General features: G+C 45.6%; 1 protein-coding gene across 1 annotated transcript; it reads left to right on the forward strand.

Moving 5' to 3' along the window:
• The first annotated feature begins 809 nt into the window (after window positions 1-809).
• YAF2 (YY1 associated factor 2) lies at window positions 810-18,679 on the forward strand. The gene is made up of 4 exons (XM_040410851.1): window positions 810-1,015; window positions 1,153-1,278; window positions 11,144-11,296; window positions 17,967-18,679. The coding sequence occupies exons 1-4, from the start codon at window positions 990-992 to the stop codon at window positions 18,202-18,204; spliced, it is 543 nt and encodes a 180-aa protein (XP_040266785.1). The 5' UTR covers window positions 810-989; the 3' UTR covers window positions 18,205-18,679.
• Window positions 18,680-19,247: the final 568 nt, after the last annotated feature.

The raw sequence follows: 19,247 nt of genomic DNA on the forward strand, positions 1-19,247 counted from the left end.
GTAAATGATAAAGTACATGGGAGATATACTGTATTGGTAGTCAGGTGAAATTGTTGTGTTGGCACTTTGCAATAAATAAGTGGGTTATGGGTTGCAGTTTGGGCACTCGGTCTCTTAAAGGTTCGCCATCTCTGCCCTAGATGCCCCTCAGCCCCATAGAAGTGAATAGGGCCGGGCGTTGTGCTTGGTCAGCTCCAAGAAGGCCACAGCGCTCACAGCAGCGCCGATGCCTTCTCAAACAGCTGATCCGAGGGGGTCCTGGGTGTCCACACCCAGGACCCCCACCGACCAGATACTGAAGACAGATCATCAGTATTAAAATCTTGGAAAACCTTTTTAACTGCAGACTGCAAAGCGTTATGGGGGGGAAAAAAATCCACCAAAAATTGCTCCCCACCCCATTTATGCCCTTCTTTTGTGCAGTGCCATATCCACAGTGACCTGGGTACACATACTGACCCACAGGGTAATAATGATGCCACTTATACCACACCGTGAACGCCAGAAAAAACTAAAAATAGGCACTAGTGCTAGTTTTTTATTTTTTCACCCTATCCCCCAAAACATTAATAAGTTAGACCTAAAGTAAACCTCAAAAAGCTGCCATATAAAACTACAACCCCTCCTGCAGAAGAAAACCTCCCATATGACTACTGCGATAGAAAAGACATAAGGTTGCTAAAATGAAATAAATCCCTGCGACCTAAGAGCCTGTGGCAGTGCTGAAGCGAGGGGACATTTGGCCGCCATTTGGACGTCCTGAGACTCCGGCACCGGGAGCCCGCTCCATTACACATCCAGTCAGATGATGAGAGGACGCCTCTCCCGCTGCTCGGACTCGGCCAAGGGCGTCCTGTGATTGGACGGGCTGGGTCACGTGTGGCGGCGGACAGCTGGCTGCGGCTGATCGCGGTCGGTGCAGCCGCCTGCTACCGCTCGTGTGCCGGGGCTGTGGTGCTCGGCCTCCGCTTCTAGCCATTCGGCGCAGTATGGGAGACAAGAAAAGCCCGACAAGGTGAGCAGAAAGGGCGGCAGTGCCGGGGACGGGAGGGGCTCTCCGCCTCCAGCGCCCGAGGCCACAGCAGATGCGAGCAGGCCTTGTTGTGCGCTGCATGTAGACATGTCTGCGTCTCACTCTGCTCTCTTCTTCAGGCCGAAACGGCAGCCGAAGCCGTCGTCAGACGAGGGATACTGGGACTGCAGCGTGTGCACCTTCAAGAACAGCGCCGAGGCCTTCAAGTGCCTGATGTGTGATGTGCGCAAGGGGACGTCCACCCGGTGAGAGCGGGCGAACAATGCACGGGGGCCCCGAGTCTGTCCTGTATAAGGCTAGGGCCGTGCCATGTCAGCCCCCCTATAGGGGCGGCTGAGGCACAACAGACTGTGCTGCAGAATGAAAGTAGTCATCTGATTGGTTCCTTCCTGGGACAGGAAGTAGCTGTCTGACATCTACCACTGTCGGCCATGTTGGCTCTTATGGGCTTGCTTCTCTTGGTCACCCCACTCTTTGGCAATGATTGACATGCTTGAATCGATACCCGTTGACAGGGGCGTAGCTAAAGGCTCATGGGCCCCGGTGCAAGAGTTCAGCTTGGGCCCCCCTTCCCTCAAACCTTCGTGCTGCATGAGGCAAAAATTGAAACTGCACCCCCCCCCCCCCTCCTCCATACCAAATTCTTAACCTAACCCCTTCCGTCCAGCCAGAGGTGTAACTTGCATACACTTTCTATAATACCAGTGTCTTCTTATGTGGTCTTTGGGCCCGGTAGTGACTGCTACCTCTGCACCCCCTATAGCTACGCCCCTGCCTGTTGAGTAATGTTGGGGGCTCTCAGCCTGTGATAAGTGTACCCCAGGGCAGTGATTTCCAACCATGTTAGGGACCCCTAAGGATGTTTCCTGGGAAGGTCTGTGGCTGTTCTTGCCTAAGAGAAGCTTGGTGTAGAAGAGGCTAAAGAACATGTGCCAAGTTTGGAAGTTATTATGGGGGATAACTGATTGGTGGGGGTCCCGTTGTCCCTTCCCGATGGGGCACCATTCATTATCTGCGGGACTTCTAGACTTCTATTTGTTTTTGGGGGGGTCACCATTCTCGTGATCAGTGGGGATCCCTGCAGTAGGATAAGGGAATACCCAATTAAAGGTGGTGCTCATGTTGTCCCCATGCTGTGTTCTTACTGTGCAGCACATATGACCAGGGGGTTAGGCCTGGATTACACCAACAGATTATCTGACCAATCATTGGTCAGATGACTAATTACACACACAGATCACCAACTATTGGACAGACACTGGTCAGATAATCTGTTGGTGCCATACAGACCTAACTTTGATGCCTGGAGCTGTTGGGTTAGAAGTAGTGAGAAGAGCTGCTCTACCGTCACCTGTAGACCTTATTTACAGGACCATGTCCAGATCTCCAAAAAAACAGATCAGTGAAAAACAAATAGTACACAGATGGCCTCCTCATGCATTGTGTGTTTATCCTGTACATTGAAGTGGCGAGTCTAATCTGCAAAAATGAGAAGAATAGGATATACATTTAGTTTCTCCTACTGAGCGCACCGGATAAAACCCCAGATGTGTGAATAGTCCCTTTGACTTCTATGAGTCCGTGGACTGCACATGGAATGGAAAAGGGTTGTGTGAACAAGCCCTGATCTCAGGATGGCCAGCTGATTGCAGCTTGGCAAGGAAACCGGAAGAGTACTGGGCCAGAAGCATACCTTAGCCGCCTCCTCAGTCTGGATGTCTCGGAGTTCGGCTTCATACACACGACCATATCCATATTTCGGTCTGCTGAATACGAATACCTTCTACGTGCATGCCACATTTTACTCACTCCAATTATTGGAAATGGCTGTTCTTGTCCACAGTATGGACCAGAATAGGACATGTTCTATAATTTGCAGAACGGCCACGTGGATCCACAAAAAATACAGATGTGCGCGTTGCCCCATAGAAATGAATGGGTCAGGGAACTGTCCACAAAAGATGCAGATGGAGGAAAACTACAGTCATATACAAAGGCGTTAGGGGAAGGAGTGAGGGTTGCATAGGATGGAGTAGCACGCGGATGAAAACTACCGTCGTATACAGAGGCGTTAGGGGCAGGAGTTAGGCTGGGTTCACATGGGCGAGATTTCCGCGCAGGTGCAATGCGTGAGGTGAACGCATTGCACCCGCACTGAATCCGGTCCCATTCATTTCTATGGGGCTGTGCACATGAGCAGTGATTTTCATGCATCACTTGTGCATTGCGTGAAAATCGCAGCATGCTCCTCTTTGTGCGTTTTTCACGCAACGCAGGCCCCATAGAAGTGATTTTCACGCATGGTTGCAAAGATGACAGTCTATTTACTGTATTATTTTCCCTTATAACATGGTTATAAGGGAAAATAATAGCATTCTTTAATACAGAATGCTTAGTAGAAGGTCAGTTGAGGGTTAAAAAAAAAAATTAACTCACCTCCTCCAATTGATGGCGTAGCTGCCGGTCTCCTGTTCTTTCTTCAGGACCTGTCAAAGGACCTGTGGTGACGTCACTGAGCTCATCACATGGTCTATCACCATGGTAATGGATCATGTGATGGACCATGTGATGAGCTCAGTGACGTCACCACAGGTCCTTTGACAGGTCCTGAAGAAAGAACAGGAGATCGGCATTTAATTTTTTTAACCCTCAATTGACCTTCTTCTAAGCATTCTGTATTAAGAATGCTATTATTTTCCCTTATAACCATGTTATAAGGAAAAATAATATTTACAGAATTCTGGCTACCAAACCTGCCGATTTTTCTCACGTGCATGCAAAACGCTTTGCACTCGCGGGGAAAAATCGCACATGTTCCTGCAACGCACCTGCATCTTTTCCCTCAACGCCTGTGTGAACCCAGCCATAGGGGTTGTGTAGTATGGAGTAGAGCATGGATGAAAACTATGGTTGTGTGCAGAGGCGTTAGGGGCAGGAGTGAGGGTTGCATAGGGTGGAGTAGCACACGGACAACTACGGTCGTATACAGAGGCATTCGGGGCAGGAGTGAGGGTTGCATAGGGTGGAGTAGCACATGGATGAAAACTACAGTCGTATACAGAGGCGTGAGGGTTGCATGGGATGGAGCATGTGTTTGGAGAGCTCTGCCATAGTATACATTGTAGGTGCTATAGACCGCTCCTCTGTTTTCCCTCTCCTGCACCAGAGGAAATAGCAGGAAGTAGAGCGCCTCTCTGATCTTATTGGCCATTCACAGAGGAAAGAGTGGTGCAGGAGAGCAGAGGGTTAAGTGTCCTCATGGCTGCAACACTCACCACATGGCCAAAGATCACAATGCAATGAAAGCGAACGGGTACATGTATCTCACAAGTTGCATAAACCTGCTGGATTTCTTGTGATTGTCTTGGCAAGGGCAACTTGTGGGTCGCCATGCAACCTTATTCCCTTTCATAAGTTGCAATGCATATTGTGGCCAAAGTCACTATTTAGCCCTAGCCTAAAATAAATTATAAGGGTGAGGCCTGGAATATGGACAAATACACATTTGGTCATTGACACCCGTGTCATCACTGCCTCATGTAGTTTTCTCAGATTATAGTAAAGTAAGTGCTAAGATGTGACGTTCGCCACCAAGGACCAAGAAACATTTTTGAAGTGAATAGTAAATGTACTGACTGATAAGGCAGAGTGGTCATATTGTTCATTTGTAGCACCACAGACATTAAAGAAAAACTCCCACAAAAATCTGTAGTCTCCGACCTGTTAGAAAGGTACATGATGTAATCTTCTTACCAGTGACTGTATTTGTGAGTTATCCCCTCCCTTCTGATCCTCAGTCATGTGACCAGCACTCTGACTCTCCAAATAACACAGCAGCTTATGTGTGGACAGGAAGCCAGTTTCTCTATGTATTCCTATGGGAACCTCAATCTCTGTCTCATAGGAATGAATAGAGAAATAACCAACTTCCTGTCCTGTGTCAGTTGGAGATCAGAGAGTTGGTCACATGACATGAGTGGCAAAAGTATGTGGACCTTTATGAATCGGATCTCTGAGCCAGTTGCAAGAAATCCCACCCTGCTTGATTCCTTGCGACCCGCGCGGCAATCCCATTCATTTCTATGGGATAACAGCTACTCTGCAATCCTGGCTGCGACAGCTGTTGCCATGTAGGCAACCCTTAGGATTAGCAGATGACTTCAAAGTGAAATTAGTGTCAGGTGTTTTCATTCAATGGGGTGACAATCTGGTATGAGTGGGTGATCTGTCAAAGTCTGAGCTTCATAACACATGCTTGTAGAAGTTTATCATGCCAAAAACAAAGTAGATTTCTGAGGACCTCAGAGGAAGAGTTATTGATGCTTATCAGGCTGGAAAAGGGTAAAAACTCCACCATTCCATAGTCAGGCAGATTGTGTGCAAATGGAGAAAATTCAAGACCATTATTACTCTACCTAGGAGTGGTCGCCAAGAAAGATCACGCCAAGCTGTCTTCAGCTGCCAAGAGCACATGTAACAGGTCAGTCAGTTTCATAAGTACAAATCTGCTGACAGATGCACTTTAATCTAGTAGAAATGTTGTAGAAGACCCACCAACATAAGAGTTGAAGCTGTTTTGTACAGAAGAATGGACTAAAATTTCTCAAAGCCGATGTACAGGACTAATCAACAATTACTGGAAACGTTTAGTTGCAGTTATTGCTTCACCAGGAGGTCACGCCAGATACTGAAAGCAAAGGTTCACATATTTTTGCCACTCTCAGATACGTGATATTAGATAATTTACATAGTACATAAGGCCGAAAAAAGACATTTGTCCATCCAGTTCGGCCCATTATCCTGCGAGTTGATCCAGAGGAAGGCAAAAAAACCCTGTGAGGTAGAAGCCAATTTTCCCCACTTTAGGGGAATAAAAAATTCCTTCCCAACTCCAATCAGGCAATCAGAATAACTCCCTGGATCAACGACCCCTCTCTAGTAGCTATAGCCTGTAATATTATTACACTCCAGAAATACGTCCAGGCCCTTCTTGAATTCCTTTATTGTACTCGCCATCACCACCTCCTCAGGCAGAGAATTCCATAGTCTCACTGCTCTTACCGTAAAGAATCCTTTTCTATGTTTGTGTACAAACCTTCTTTCCTCCAGACGCAGAGGGTGTCCCCTCGTCACAGTTATAGTCCTGGGGATAAATAGATGATGGGATAGATCTCTGTACTGACCCATGATATATTTATACATAGTAATTAGATCTCCCCTCAGTCGTCTTTTTTTCTAAAGTGAATAACCCTAATTTTGATAATCTTTCAGGGTATTGTAGTTGCCCCATTCCAGTTATTACTTTAGTTGCCCTCCTCTGGACCCTCTCCAGCTCTGCTATGTCTGCCTTGTTTACAGGAGCCCAGAACTGTACACAGTACTCCATGTGTGGTCTGACTAGAGATTTGTAAAGTGGTAGGACTATGTTCTTATCACGGACATCTATGCCCCTTCTGATGCAACCCATTATCTTATTGGCCTTGGCAGCAGCTGCCTGACACTGGTTTTTGCAGCTTAGTTTGCTGTTTATTAAAATTCCTAGATCCTTTTCCATGTCAGTGTTACCGAGTGTTTTACTTTTCCTCAATAAATGTTGTAGTCTAATATTTTTGACTGATTATCTTTATCTACTTTTTGGACCTGTGTAAAAATCTGATGTAGTTTTAGGTCATATTTATGCAGAAATATAGAAATTCTGAAGGGTTAACAAACGGCGTACTTCGATCTTTCTGCACTTCCCATTCATTTCAATAGGAGATACGGAGTGTATTCTGCAACTTTTTTTTTTCTTAGCTTTTTTTTTCAATGTGTCCAAGTGCTGCTTTCCACTGGCAGGCTGTTTGAATGCATTTTTTGGTGCTGATTCCATGTGGAAAACGTGCCAAAAAACTGCGTGCGCTGGCTAGGGGTGGGCGATATGGCCTAAAATCTATATTGCGATATAATTTTAAGCATGTGCGATATGCGATATATATTGCGATATATTGTTTTCTATATTTGGGGGGGCGTGTTTAAACTTTTTTTTACTTTTTATTTAATAACTATTAGTCTCCTTAAGGGTTAGAACGTAGAACCCTTGTCATATTCACCCTAATAGAGCTCTATTAGGGTGAATAGGACTTTACACTCTCCCTGCTGCCCTGTGCTTTGTGCACACAGCAGCAGGGAGCTGATCCCCCTCCCCTAAATGGTGCCATCCACAGATCCCCCCCCCCTCCCCTAAACGGTGCCATCCCCAGTTCCCCCCCTCCCCTAAACGGTGCCATCCCCAGATCCCCCCCTCCCCTAAACGGTGCCATCCACAGATCCCCCCCCCCTCCCCTAAACGGTGCCATCCCCAGATCCCCCCCTCCCCTAAACGGTGCCATCCCCAGATCCCCCCTCCCCTAAACGGTGCCATCCACAGATCCCCCCCCTCCCCTAAACGGTGCCATCCACAGATCCCCCCCTCCCCTAAACGGTGCCATCCACAGATCCCCCCCTCCCCTAAACGGTGCCATCCACAGATCCCCCCCTCCCCTAAACGGTGCCATCCACAGATCCCCCCCTCCCCTAAACGGTGCCATCCACAGATCCCCCCCTCCCCTAAACGGTGCCATCCACAGATCCCCCCCTCCCGTAACGGTGCCATCCACAGATCCCCCCCCCTCCCCTAAATGGTGCCATCCCCAGTTCCCCCCCTCCCCTAAACGGTGCCATCCACAGATCCCCCCCCCCCTCCCCTAAACGGTGCCATCCACAGATCCCCCCCCCTCCCCTAAACGGGGCCATCCACAGATCCCCCCCCCTCCCCTAAACGGTGCCATCCACAGATCCCCCCCCCTCCCCTAAACGGTGCCATCCACAGATCCCCCCCCCCTCCCCTAAACGGTGCCATCCCCAGATCCCCCCCTCCCCTAAACGGTGCCATCCACAGATCCCCCCCCGACGCTCACAGGAATACATTTAAAAACTAATCAGTAACTTTAACTTTATTCATTGGTGATCTCTTTACTGTATACCTTACTAGGTCTTAGCTCCGATAACAGTAGGCAGTGCGGGGGGCGGCGCTCACTCACTGACGTCACGCGCCTGCGCCGCCTAGTGGGAGGAGCAGGCACGTGACGTCAGTAAGTGAGCGCTGCCCGCCCGCACTGCCTGCTGTTATCGGAGCTAAGACCTAGTAAGGTATACAGTAAAGAGATCACCAATGAATAAAGTTAAAGTTACTGATTAGTTTTTAAATGTTCTACTGTCAGCGGCGTGGCCCTGTATATTCTAACTAACCCCCAGGCAAGCGTCCCTGTCACCATGGGAACGCCTGGGGGTTAGAATATACCATCGGATTTGAGTTTTCACGCGCTCACTGAGATCGTGAAAACTCAATGATTTACTGTCAGTCCCTCCCCTCCTCCTCTTGTCATTGGTGGGCAGCGGCAGCCGCGCACAGTGGGGAGGGAGGGACTCTCTCCTTCTCCACTGTGCCGGCTCAGGAGAAGATGGTGCGCGCAGAGAGCGCGATCATATCGCGGTCCGGCGATATGCTCAAAATCCATATCGTGGCACAAATTTATATTGCATATCGCCTATATCGTCTATATCGCCCACCCCTAGCGCTGGCCCTAAATCTGCAAGACAAGCAAATACTTAACTTCATCTTGTAATCTTTTAGATGGGATCTAATTCTTTAGTGTTATTTAGTTACCTGTTTGGCTGGTGTCACGTATTTTTTTGGGTGGTTTTTAGGAATTTTGCAGTTCCTGGTGGCTGGCTTTTTTTTAGGATAAGAATGCCAGCTCCAGATGTTGCACGGAAGTCTATGGAAAATATTAAATGCTGGACAGGAAAAGGACACCTCTAAAAATGCTTGTAGAAAAACAGAATTTCCTAGCATTGTTTTACAAGCCAGAAAACACTAACAAAAAAGATTGTGGCAGCAGCCTACTGCTCTTTTACATCAGGGCCCTGCATTTGGTGTATATGCAGCTGGCATCCTTTCTCCTGGCAGTAGCACATGCAGGTGCCTTTCATCCGTGGTACAGCATATGTCAGGAAAATCCTGCAATGGAGGGTTGAACTGTGGTGGGAATACAGTTTTGATTGTACAAAAATGTGGAGTCTTCTGATAACTGGAAACAAGCTTTAATGGGAAGGTGTCAGCCCCATTCAGGACCATAATCTACAGTAATACATGAGGAGTTCTGCAGATAAGGAGTCCACTGTTTTCCCTTGTCAGCACTCAAAGCTGCACTGAAATACACAGTCCGGGCTGCTGTGCTGATGGAGTGGACTCCTGTGCGCATGCACAGCAGTCCTGACATTTATAAGCAGCTCTGTGCGCTGACAGCAGGGAATGGGGAGCAGTAGGAAAAAAATAAATAAAAGTTATCTAGACTTAATTACAATACTACCAACGTATTACTGCATTTAATAGTCCAGGATTGTGGCGACAGTCCTTTTAAGGCCTCTTTCACACAACGTTGTCCGTTTTGCAGTCTGCAAACCGCAGATCCACATATTATGGATATGTCCTTGTGCCATCCGCTTTTTTTCTTTTCTTTTTGCGGAACGGACATACTGATACAGATGAACCATGTGCTTTCCGCATCTGTATGTACTGTATATTCCTGCGTATAAGACTACTTTTTAACACATGAAAATCTTCTCAAAAGTCGGGGGTCGTCTTGTATGGCGGGCGCTGCAGTGCCGGGACGCCCGAATTATCAACAGAGAGAGCCCGGGCTATTGCCTTGTATCCCCAGCAGCTGAGAACTGCGATGTAACCCACGGCATATGCCCCCCCCCCGCGCTGTACCTTGTATACCGCCCCCTGCTCTGTACCTTGTATGCCTCCCCGCTGCTCTGTACCTTGTATGCTCCTTGTACCGCCATCCTCCCGGCCGCTCGCATCTCGCTCCTACGCATGTGCGAGATTTCATGCGGCGAGCGTGGATACACGGGATCCTCACGGCCGCTCGCATCTCGCTCCTGCGCATGTGCGAGATCTCCGTGCGGCGTATCTAAGTGCGGCGCAGATGTGCATATGTGAATATGAAAAATAACATAACAAAAACATGTTCAGGGTATAGGTGGCACATGTTTAGGGTCTGGGAGGGAGGACAAGGAAGGTGGTGGGATGCAGGGATGGTGGTGATACCATGGGATGGAGGTGGTACCTAGGGATGGTGGTGGGATGCAGGGAAAGCAGTGGTATCTAGGGATGGTGGTGGGATGCAGGGATGGTGGTGGGATGCAGGGATGGCAGTGGTACCCAGGGATGGTGGTGGGATTCAGGGATGGCAGAGGTACCCAGGGATGGTGGTGGGATGCAGTAATGTACTGCTGTGTGTTGAAAAAGGGGTAGTCTTATACGGCGAGTATATCCCAAACTCTATATTTTCAGTGTAAAAGTTGGGGGTCGTCTTATACGCCGGCATATACGGTATGTTTCGCTAAAATATATAACATGTCCTATACTTGTCCATTGAAATCGAGTCCGCAAAAACTGCTTATGCAACACGGACGGTATCTACAATTTGCTAATCGCAAATGTGAGTGGAGAAGAAAAAGACATTGAAGTAAAAAGTAGTGCGTAACAAGTAAGATTGGTTTCACTTCCACCACATCGAAACCCCTTGTTGTTCTAGTGACCTGAACTTTATAAAACGGTATAAAGTTCAGTAGGACCATGGGGGGGGGGTCTGGATCTAGCTGTACTGCAGAGTTAGGTGATTACAGTAGCCACAATGCTTTGCTGAATTGGTTGTGTGATGGACACCACCGGTGCCCGATGCACTCCAATGACCTTGATGTCAGATGTGGTGCAAGAGCTTCAAACAGAAACGTGAACAAACTTTACTCAACATTTTATTCAGATTTGAACTTTAAAGACTGAGGCTTGCTTCATCATGATAAATACATAAAAAAAAACTAAAATGCATTTCTGTCTTCATCTGACTTCAAAATGTTTGTTTCTCCATCTACACCATGAGGCGAAGTGACTACTGAGGTCAACACAACCCATTGCTACCAAAGCAAGGCTGTAATTTGGCTTCTCACAATGAGTGGTGTAGACCAGGTCTTCTACCTATAGCAAGAATGTTTGCCTCAATAACTGTTTTCTTTATGCAGGAAACCAAGACCTGTTTCACAGCTGGTTGCACAGCAGGTGACACAGCAATTTGTGCCTCCCATGCAGTCAAAGAAGGAGAAGAAAGACAGAACAGAGAAAGAAAAGAGTGAAAAAGAAACATCTATTAAAAAGAACAGTAACAAGAAAACAAGGTAGTATTCTTTGAAATCTTTTTTACACTGCATTGACATGCCAACTTCATTTATCTAAACCTAACATGTTGTAAATGTAAAGGAGGTTCTAGTAGGTAAATCAGGCAACGATATGGATCATGTTGGAAGTCCTGATTTCCTCATATAGTCTGTCATGAACCTTGTCTTACTGGAGGGTAGTTTTTCTTTACATACAGGCTTGTTTTTGTGTAGAGCCGACCTGTGGATAAAAGGTATATATGCTTAAAGAGGACCTTTCACCGATTCTTACCCTATGAACTAACTATACAGACATGTAGAGCGGCACCCGGGGATCTCACTGCACTTACTATTATCCCCGGGCGCCGCTCCGTTCTCCCGCTATGCCCTCCGGTATCTCCGCTCACTAAGTTATAGTAGGCGGAGATACCAGTCCCTAAGTTATGGTAGGCGGAGTCTGCCCTAGCGCTGGCCAATCGCAGCGCAGAGCTCACAGCCTGGGAGGTTATTTTCTCCCAGGCTGTGAGCTCTGCAGTGCGATTGGCCAGCGCTAGGGCAGACTCCGCCTACCATAACTTAGGGAACGGACATACCGGAGGGCATAGCAGGAGAACGGAGCGGCGCCCGGGGATAATAGTAAGTGCAGAGAGATCCCCGGGTGCCGCTCTACCTATCTGTATAGTTAGTTCATAGGGTAAGAATCGGTGAAAGGTCCTCTTTAACCTGACTTCTCTGTCCATCATCCCTATGCAGCTGTTTCCTCATATTAGCACTTGGGATCAAACTTGATAAGTCAAGTTCTATTAACCCCTTAACGCCCAGAGCCGTACACCTATGGCGCTCTGATCGGGCGGGTGCAGGAGCTGTGGCCGGACCCCTGCTGTATGCTCCGACATTGGTGAAATCACCGATGCTGGCGCATTAACCCCTGCACGGCCGCGTTCAGCGCTGATCGTGGCACATGCGGGCTTCAGACGTGTGTGGAGTGTCCATCGGGTCCCCGCGCTGCTGTGACGGGGACCAGATGGCAGGGAAGGCAGCCCGATGCCTTCCTTAGGCATTGTGGCTGCCTTCCGGGAGAGCCTGTGAGATCCAGCCCCCTAGATCTCACAGGCAAGCAGGCTGAAGTGTATTACATTCAGTAATACACTTACAGCCAATACTTTACAATACAGAAGTATTGTAAAGAGGATCAGACCCCCAAAAGTTGAAGTACCAGAGTGGGCCAAAAAAAAAATAAGAAAAAAGAAAAGTTTCAAGTAAAAAAGAAAAAAAAAAGCGTTCTTTTTCCCAAAAACTGAAACAAACAACCAAAAAAAGTACATATTTGGTATTGTCGCATCCATAACAACCTGCTCTTTAAAAATACCACATGATCTAACCTGTCAGATGAACGTTGTAAATAACAAAAAAATAAACCTTACCTCACAAAAAGTGTAATATAGAAGTACCAACAAAACTGCCACTTTATCCCGTAGTTTCCAAAATGGAAAGTTTCAAATGGGACAAGGTGTTAAAAAAACAATCCAGCAAAATCTGCCTTCCAAAAACCATATGGCGTTATTTCCTTCTGCGCCCTGCCGTGTGTCCATACAGCAGTTTACAGCCACATATGGGGTGTTTCTGTAAACTACAGAATCAGTGCCATAAATATTGAGTTTTGTTTGGCTTTTAACCCTTGCTTTGTTAGCGATTTTTTTTTTTTTTTTTTTATTAAAATGGAAAATCTGCCAAAAAGTGAAATTCTAAAATGTAATCTCCATTTTCTATTAATTCTTGTGGAACACCTAAAGGGTTAACAAAGTTTGTAAAATCAGCTTTGAATACCTTGAGGGGTGTAGTTTCTAAAATAGGGTCATTTTCGGGTGGTTTCTATTATATAAGCCTCACAAAGTGACTTCAGACCTGAACTGGTCCTTAAAAAGTGGGTTTTGGAAATTTTCTGAAAAATTTCAATATTGGCTTCTAAGCCTTCTAACGTCCCCCAAAAATAAAATGGCATTCACAAAATGATCCAAACATGAAGTAGACATATGGGGAATGTAAAGTATTAACTATTTTTGGAGTTATTACTATCTATTCTAAAAGTAAAGAAATAGAAATTTGGAAATTTGCTTATTTTTAAAAAAAATTGGTAAATTTTGGTATTTTTTTATAAATAAAAATGAAAGATTTTTGCTCAATTTTACCATTGTCATGAAGTACAATATATGACGAGGAAACAGTCTCAGAATGGCCTGGATAAGTAAAAGCGTTTTAAAGTTATTACCACATAAATTTACACATGTCAGATATGCTAAAAATGGCCTGGGCAGAAAGGGAACTTTCTGGTCATTTGACCTACTGGTATTCAGAGATTTGTGGTTGTAATGTAAAAAAAAAATTGGATAGTTCAAGGGATATGAATACTTAACAAGGCACTGTATGCAGCTGAACAGTAAAAGTGGCCACATCCAGTTGGGACCCGGACGCGGGGAGAACCTGCATTGTCTGTGAGGGCAGCGGAGACGTCTGCATTGGCAGAGCGAGGGGTAAAAGATCTTTCTTCCACAGGTTATTACTGAATACTGTATTAGGTGGAATGACCGGAGAAATTATTTAACCATATTATTTGTCATTTAAACCATGTTTTAAAAGAATGTATGAGATATGTCCTTGCTACTAATGACTGTATCTCAGGGTGTATAGCAGCTGGAGATATGAGCCAGGTCTTGTTTTATAGCTGAAAATCTAAGTGATACCGCCAGAAATAGTGCTGTGAAATGAAAGCTGCATATACTTGCAGCTCTCACTTTTGACCCAATTTCTAAAGGCAATAGCTTAGGCAGTATTGTGGCTAGCACCGGTATTCTATTCTTGTTTTAAAGCTTAGATTCTCTGCTTTGAATCCTATATCTACTAGCTATAGTGGGTTAAAATAGCAGCCCTCCATTTAGCCAACTATGGTCTCAGCCAGACAGAATCTGTGAGTAAAGACATTTTTACAATGTTTTCGAGTTCTTTTACAAAAAGTAAATCAGTTTGGCCACTTTTCAGACTGGTGTGATACAAGGGCCTTTTTCATGCCAATAGCATAGTCACAACACCCGTACCTCCCATGATTCATTAGAACCAGAGTTCTAGCACTCTTAAAGGGGTTGTCCCACGAAAAATATTCGACAGTTTTCAAACCAGCCCTTGGATCTGAATACTTCTGTAAGTGCATGTAATAAAAAATTTAGCATAGCCACTGAGTTATTCAATAAAATGTATCTGTATAGCGCCACCTGCAGTTTTATTTTTTTCTTATTTCTTTGACCTGCTCACAATAGGTTGTGATAGGTAGAGCATGGACACGCCCCCTGAGCTGCAGCAGGAAAGACACTCCCCTTGAGCTGCCAGCTTGATATAAATCTAGCAGAGCAATGAATGGGGAGATCTCTGGATCCGTGAGAGGTACAGGACTGGTTCTAGCTTTGATAGAAAGAGGTTGTCATTTGATTTAAATTTTTTACATTAGTCATGGGATAACCCCTTCAAATCCAGTCTGATGAACTGCAGGAGGTTCAGGTATTGTGTCAATCAAGGGCAAGCAATAAAGCACCCCTACACCAGCTATGTCAAAGTGGCCTTATTAGGTGTAGGGACTTGTCATTTTGAATTGGGATTACATATTGTTTAGGAGTGTGGAAAATTATATACCTGTATAATCCCCAATGTTTGCATGCAAAGATTGTGTCATTCCTATGGTTTTTGCATCTCTTTAAAGGGAATGTGTCATCAGAAAACAACCTATTGTTTAAATCACAAGTTAATATTTTTAAAGAATTTCTGGTGATCATTTTTAATTTTCCATGTCAATATCTATATTTAAACATAAACCATAAAATCGTGCAGTTATCACACTGGCCACTAAGCCTCCGCAACCTGGAAAATATGCAGAGGTTTTCGTCCGACCAATTCTCAGCAAGGCTGTAGCTTTCAGCAATGCAGAGAGATCCAGCAGGCTTAGGGCTGCAGCTATCGATTTATTTTAGTAATCAAGTATTCTATTGATTAATCCAACAATTAATAGAGTACCCTAATAAGGAAAAAAAACGAATTAAAAGAACGTTTTCTTTTATAAAAAGTCAGCAGACCCCCCCGTGCCATCAGTCCTCAGCGCCATCATCCCCCTCCATGCCATCAGCTTCCCCCAGCGCCATCAGTTACGCCCAGTGCCATCAGCTCCCCCCAGTGCCATCAATACTCTGTGCCATCAGCTCCCCCATGCATCAGTCCTCTGTGCCATCAGCTCCCCCTATTGCCATCAGCTCTCTGCACCATCAGCTCCCCCAGTGCCATCAGTCCTGGGTGCCATCAGCTCCCCCCCCAGTGCCATCATTTCCCCCCAGTGCCATCAGCTCCTCCCATGCCATCAGTCCTCTGTGTCATCAGCACCCCCCCAAGGCCATCAGTCCTCTGTGCCATCAGCTGGCCTGTGCCATCAGTCCTCTGTGCCATCAGCCCCCCCCCCCCCCAGTGCCATCAGTCCTCTGTGCCATCAGCTCCCCCCCCCCCAGTGCCATCAGTCCTCTGTGCCATCAGCTCCCCCCCCAGTGCCATCAGTTCTTTGTGCCATAAGCTCCCCCTAGTGCCATCTGTTCTTTGTGCCATAAGCTCCCCCAGTGCCATCAGTCCTCTGTGCCATCAGCCCCCCAGTACCATCAGTCTTCTGTGCCATCAGCCTCCCCCATGCCATCAGTCCTCTGTGCCATCACCTTCCCCCTATGCCATGAGTACTCTTTGACATCACCCCCCTATGCTAGCAGTCTTCTGTGTCCTCAGCATCCCCAGTGCCACCATCTCTGCTTCTAGCCATCAGTCTCTCCTGTAGGGGCGCCGCTCAACAACTTGTCCATCTTCTTCTCCGTGCGCTGCACTGTCCTCCTGACGTCACACAGCACGTGAGCGCGCACTATGTCCTGACTATGTGTCAGGATCCAATGCAGCGTGGTGTGGCCGGCAGGTGACCACGGAGACTGAGTAACAGCAAGCGCTTCACTCACTCTCCGTGGTCACATGACACAAACGAATCCTCAATGTGAAAAATTTGCATCAAGGATTTTTTTTGGTGTCGAATTACTCGATTCAATCGAGTACAGTAATCATTGCAGCCCTAAGCAGGCTGTTTCTTGCCGGGATGGCCTGCCAGATGTACAAGAGCTGGTGTGAAACTAGCCTGTCAATAGGGTCCCCTCCAAATCATTGTGTCTATGGACCATAGCAATTTTCTTAATGCTGTGTAATGCTGTTAAGAACAGCTCAGGCAAGATGGCAGCCCCCGTAATCATGTTCAGGAAATAGAATACAAAAATCTGTAGTCAGAAAATAAAAACAGATTAGAAAAAAGGAGATGTGTTACTATCTGGTTTTAACTGTCAGATAACATTTGTGGTGACACATTTCTTTTAACACATGAACCAGTGAATCTAGAAGTGTGGTAAGTATGCACAAAGTAAGAGATGGGCGGCGACACTCAATGTATGCGAAGGAAAGACATAAAGTAAGGCCACACATAAAAAGTCACAAATCCAAAATATACCAAATATACGAATTTTATTGTAGCCCAAAAAAACACAAACATTTAAAATCCTGTATACAAAAAAAATGCATGGTTGGGTACACCAAAAAGTACCTACCTACCTACCCCAGAGTGCAGACCTCGGATTTACCAAGGCACCCAGACCAACCTATGAAAAACACTCTGCAGTCAGGCCAGTATGCTAACACATTATAGTAACACAATACAATTTTTAACCAAATTAACATTTATGTAATTATAATAAATATGTATCATATATTATATTTGAATTTCAATGTAGTTTTTGCTAATATTCTCCTATAACTCCTTTTTTAAAAGGGTTTTCTGAGATTTTTGAACTGATGACCTATCCTCCAGATAGATCATCAGTACATGATCGTGGGGGGACCCCCGCCAATCAGCTGTTTGAGAAGGCACCAGAACTTGCAGTAGTGCCGTGCTTACCAAGCATACCACTGTACACTGTATAGCGGCTGAGCTGCATCTAGGCCATATGACCAATGAACGTGATGTCACATTGCCTAGGGAAAGCTGTCAGGAGGCAGTGACACTACTGTGAGCACCAGTGCCATCTCAAACAGCTGATCAGCAGGGGTCCCAGGACCCAGGATAGGTCATCAGTTCAAAATTCTCAGAAATCCCCTTTAATATTGATAAACTCATCCCTGGTTCATTAGTAAGCCCAGGAAAGACAGAGAGGAGCAGGGCTGCCAACAATGAGCTCTGGCAACAGATGAAATAAGCAGGGGCTCTTAGTCCATTTAGGGGACAAGTCACCTCTGCCCAGTCACTGGCTGCATGGCACACACGACTCCTGTCCACCAGACGTTTACAAGTGGGGACAAGTCATGGCAGCGGGGGACCAAAGGAGTAGGAACTCCCCTTCAAGGCTCCAATGGGTCAGTCAAAAAGGCTTAGAAAGTGGGACAAACCCTTTAAAATCTCTGTCCCAACACATAAAAAAATGGAAATGACAGTTACATTTTAAAAACAAAAGTGTTTTAATCTTCTATAATCAATCTTTATTGATAATATTACAAAAACAACAAACAAAGACAGATATAGAGATATTATAGGGTAATATAGTCAAAAAGTTACCTGTTTCTATATTATTTCTTTTTTTTGTAGGCCACGGTTGAAAAATGTGGACCGAAGTAGTGCACAGCATTTGGAAGTCACTGTGGGGGACCTAACGGTCATTATTACAGACTTTAAAGAGAAAACGAAGTCCCCTCCTACATCCAGTGCCACTTCTGTGGACCAACATAGTCAAAGTGGATCTGGCTCAGAAAACACAGAGCGGGGAATATCCAGGTCATCATCACCCAGGGGCGAAACCTCATCCGTAAATGGAGAATCTCATTAAAGTTTCTCTAGTGTTTTCTAGATATTGTGACAAGAAACTTCTTTCTGCCAATATTCACCACAGTTACATGGGAAAAATCTGACGCAAATCTGATATTTTTGAGAAAGAAAGTGAGTATGTATGCACTTATTTTTTTAATGCTATATTTTAAGTGCGCCTTGAAAGATAAGACTTTCAAGGTAAGTGACACCAAAAGATGAAGAGGGTTTGCATAATCAGAAATATTAACAAGTCCAAATGTTCCTGGTACATGTTGATTGATGTAGGCACTCGGATATTTACCAAATGACAATAGTCCGCACTAGCTGCCATGTCTATCCTGTGTGACATTTGCTTTACGAGTCTCACTAAACCCAAGCTGCAGTACTTAGGGACACTACCACAGATGTCTCTATCCAGTCATATAGATTTATGTTTACACATGGCTGTACCTTTCCGAAATCTGGATTCTATAGGTAACGGTTTAACACCTGCTCCTGGACATAGATTACATATTGAAACCATCATTCTTAGTCTCTAGTAAAAGAGGTAGCGACCTGCCATGGCTAAATCTCTGTGCGAGTATCTCTAGCACACTTACTGAATATTTTGGGTGTGCCAAGACATAAGCCAGTTTCAGCTCCAGTCACACAGTGTGAGCGGCTGCCTTCTACAGAACATCCGGAGAGTAGACCAGGCTGTGGTGTGAGGCTTCAACTTTCCATTGGATATTTTCTTGGATTGATCACTGTGCGGAATTAGACAAGCTGTGGTTTTATAAATGGATCCCTGTAAATTACATTAACCCCTTGAGAGTAAAACAGTACTTCCCAGTTGTCCAGTGTTATACACAATTTATGTTGACTGAAAGAAGCAAATGACATCACATGAGAACTATAGGGCTAATAATGGAGATGTGTAATGAGGAATTTAAAGGCACTGTCATTTAATTTATTGGTTTGTATGTGGAACGCTGCAACTCTACAGTAAATATATTATGTGATTTTTCTTTTATCAGGATGATTATACGATCTGTAAATCAATTTGTTTGCACTGGGCTACAT

The sequence above is a fragment of the Bufo bufo genome, chromosome 1, assembly GCF_905171765.1.
Source record: "Bufo bufo chromosome 1, aBufBuf1.1, whole genome shotgun sequence".
In the NCBI taxonomy this organism is placed as follows: domain Eukaryota; kingdom Metazoa; phylum Chordata; class Amphibia; order Anura; family Bufonidae; genus Bufo; species Bufo bufo.

Excerpts from the sequence above, each read along its gene's own strand:
- YAF2 (XM_040410851.1), top strand. The coding sequence starts at position 990 with ATGGGAGACAAGAAAAGCCCGACAAG. Across the intron at positions 1,016-1,152 it reads GACAAGAAAAGCCCGACAAG|GCCGAAACGGCAGCCGAAGC; the intron begins GTGAGCAGAAAG and ends TCTCTTCTTCAG. Across the intron at positions 11,297-17,966 it reads AACAGTAACAAGAAAACAAG|GCCACGGTTGAAAAATGTGG; the intron begins GTAGTATTCTTT and ends TTTTTTTTGTAG.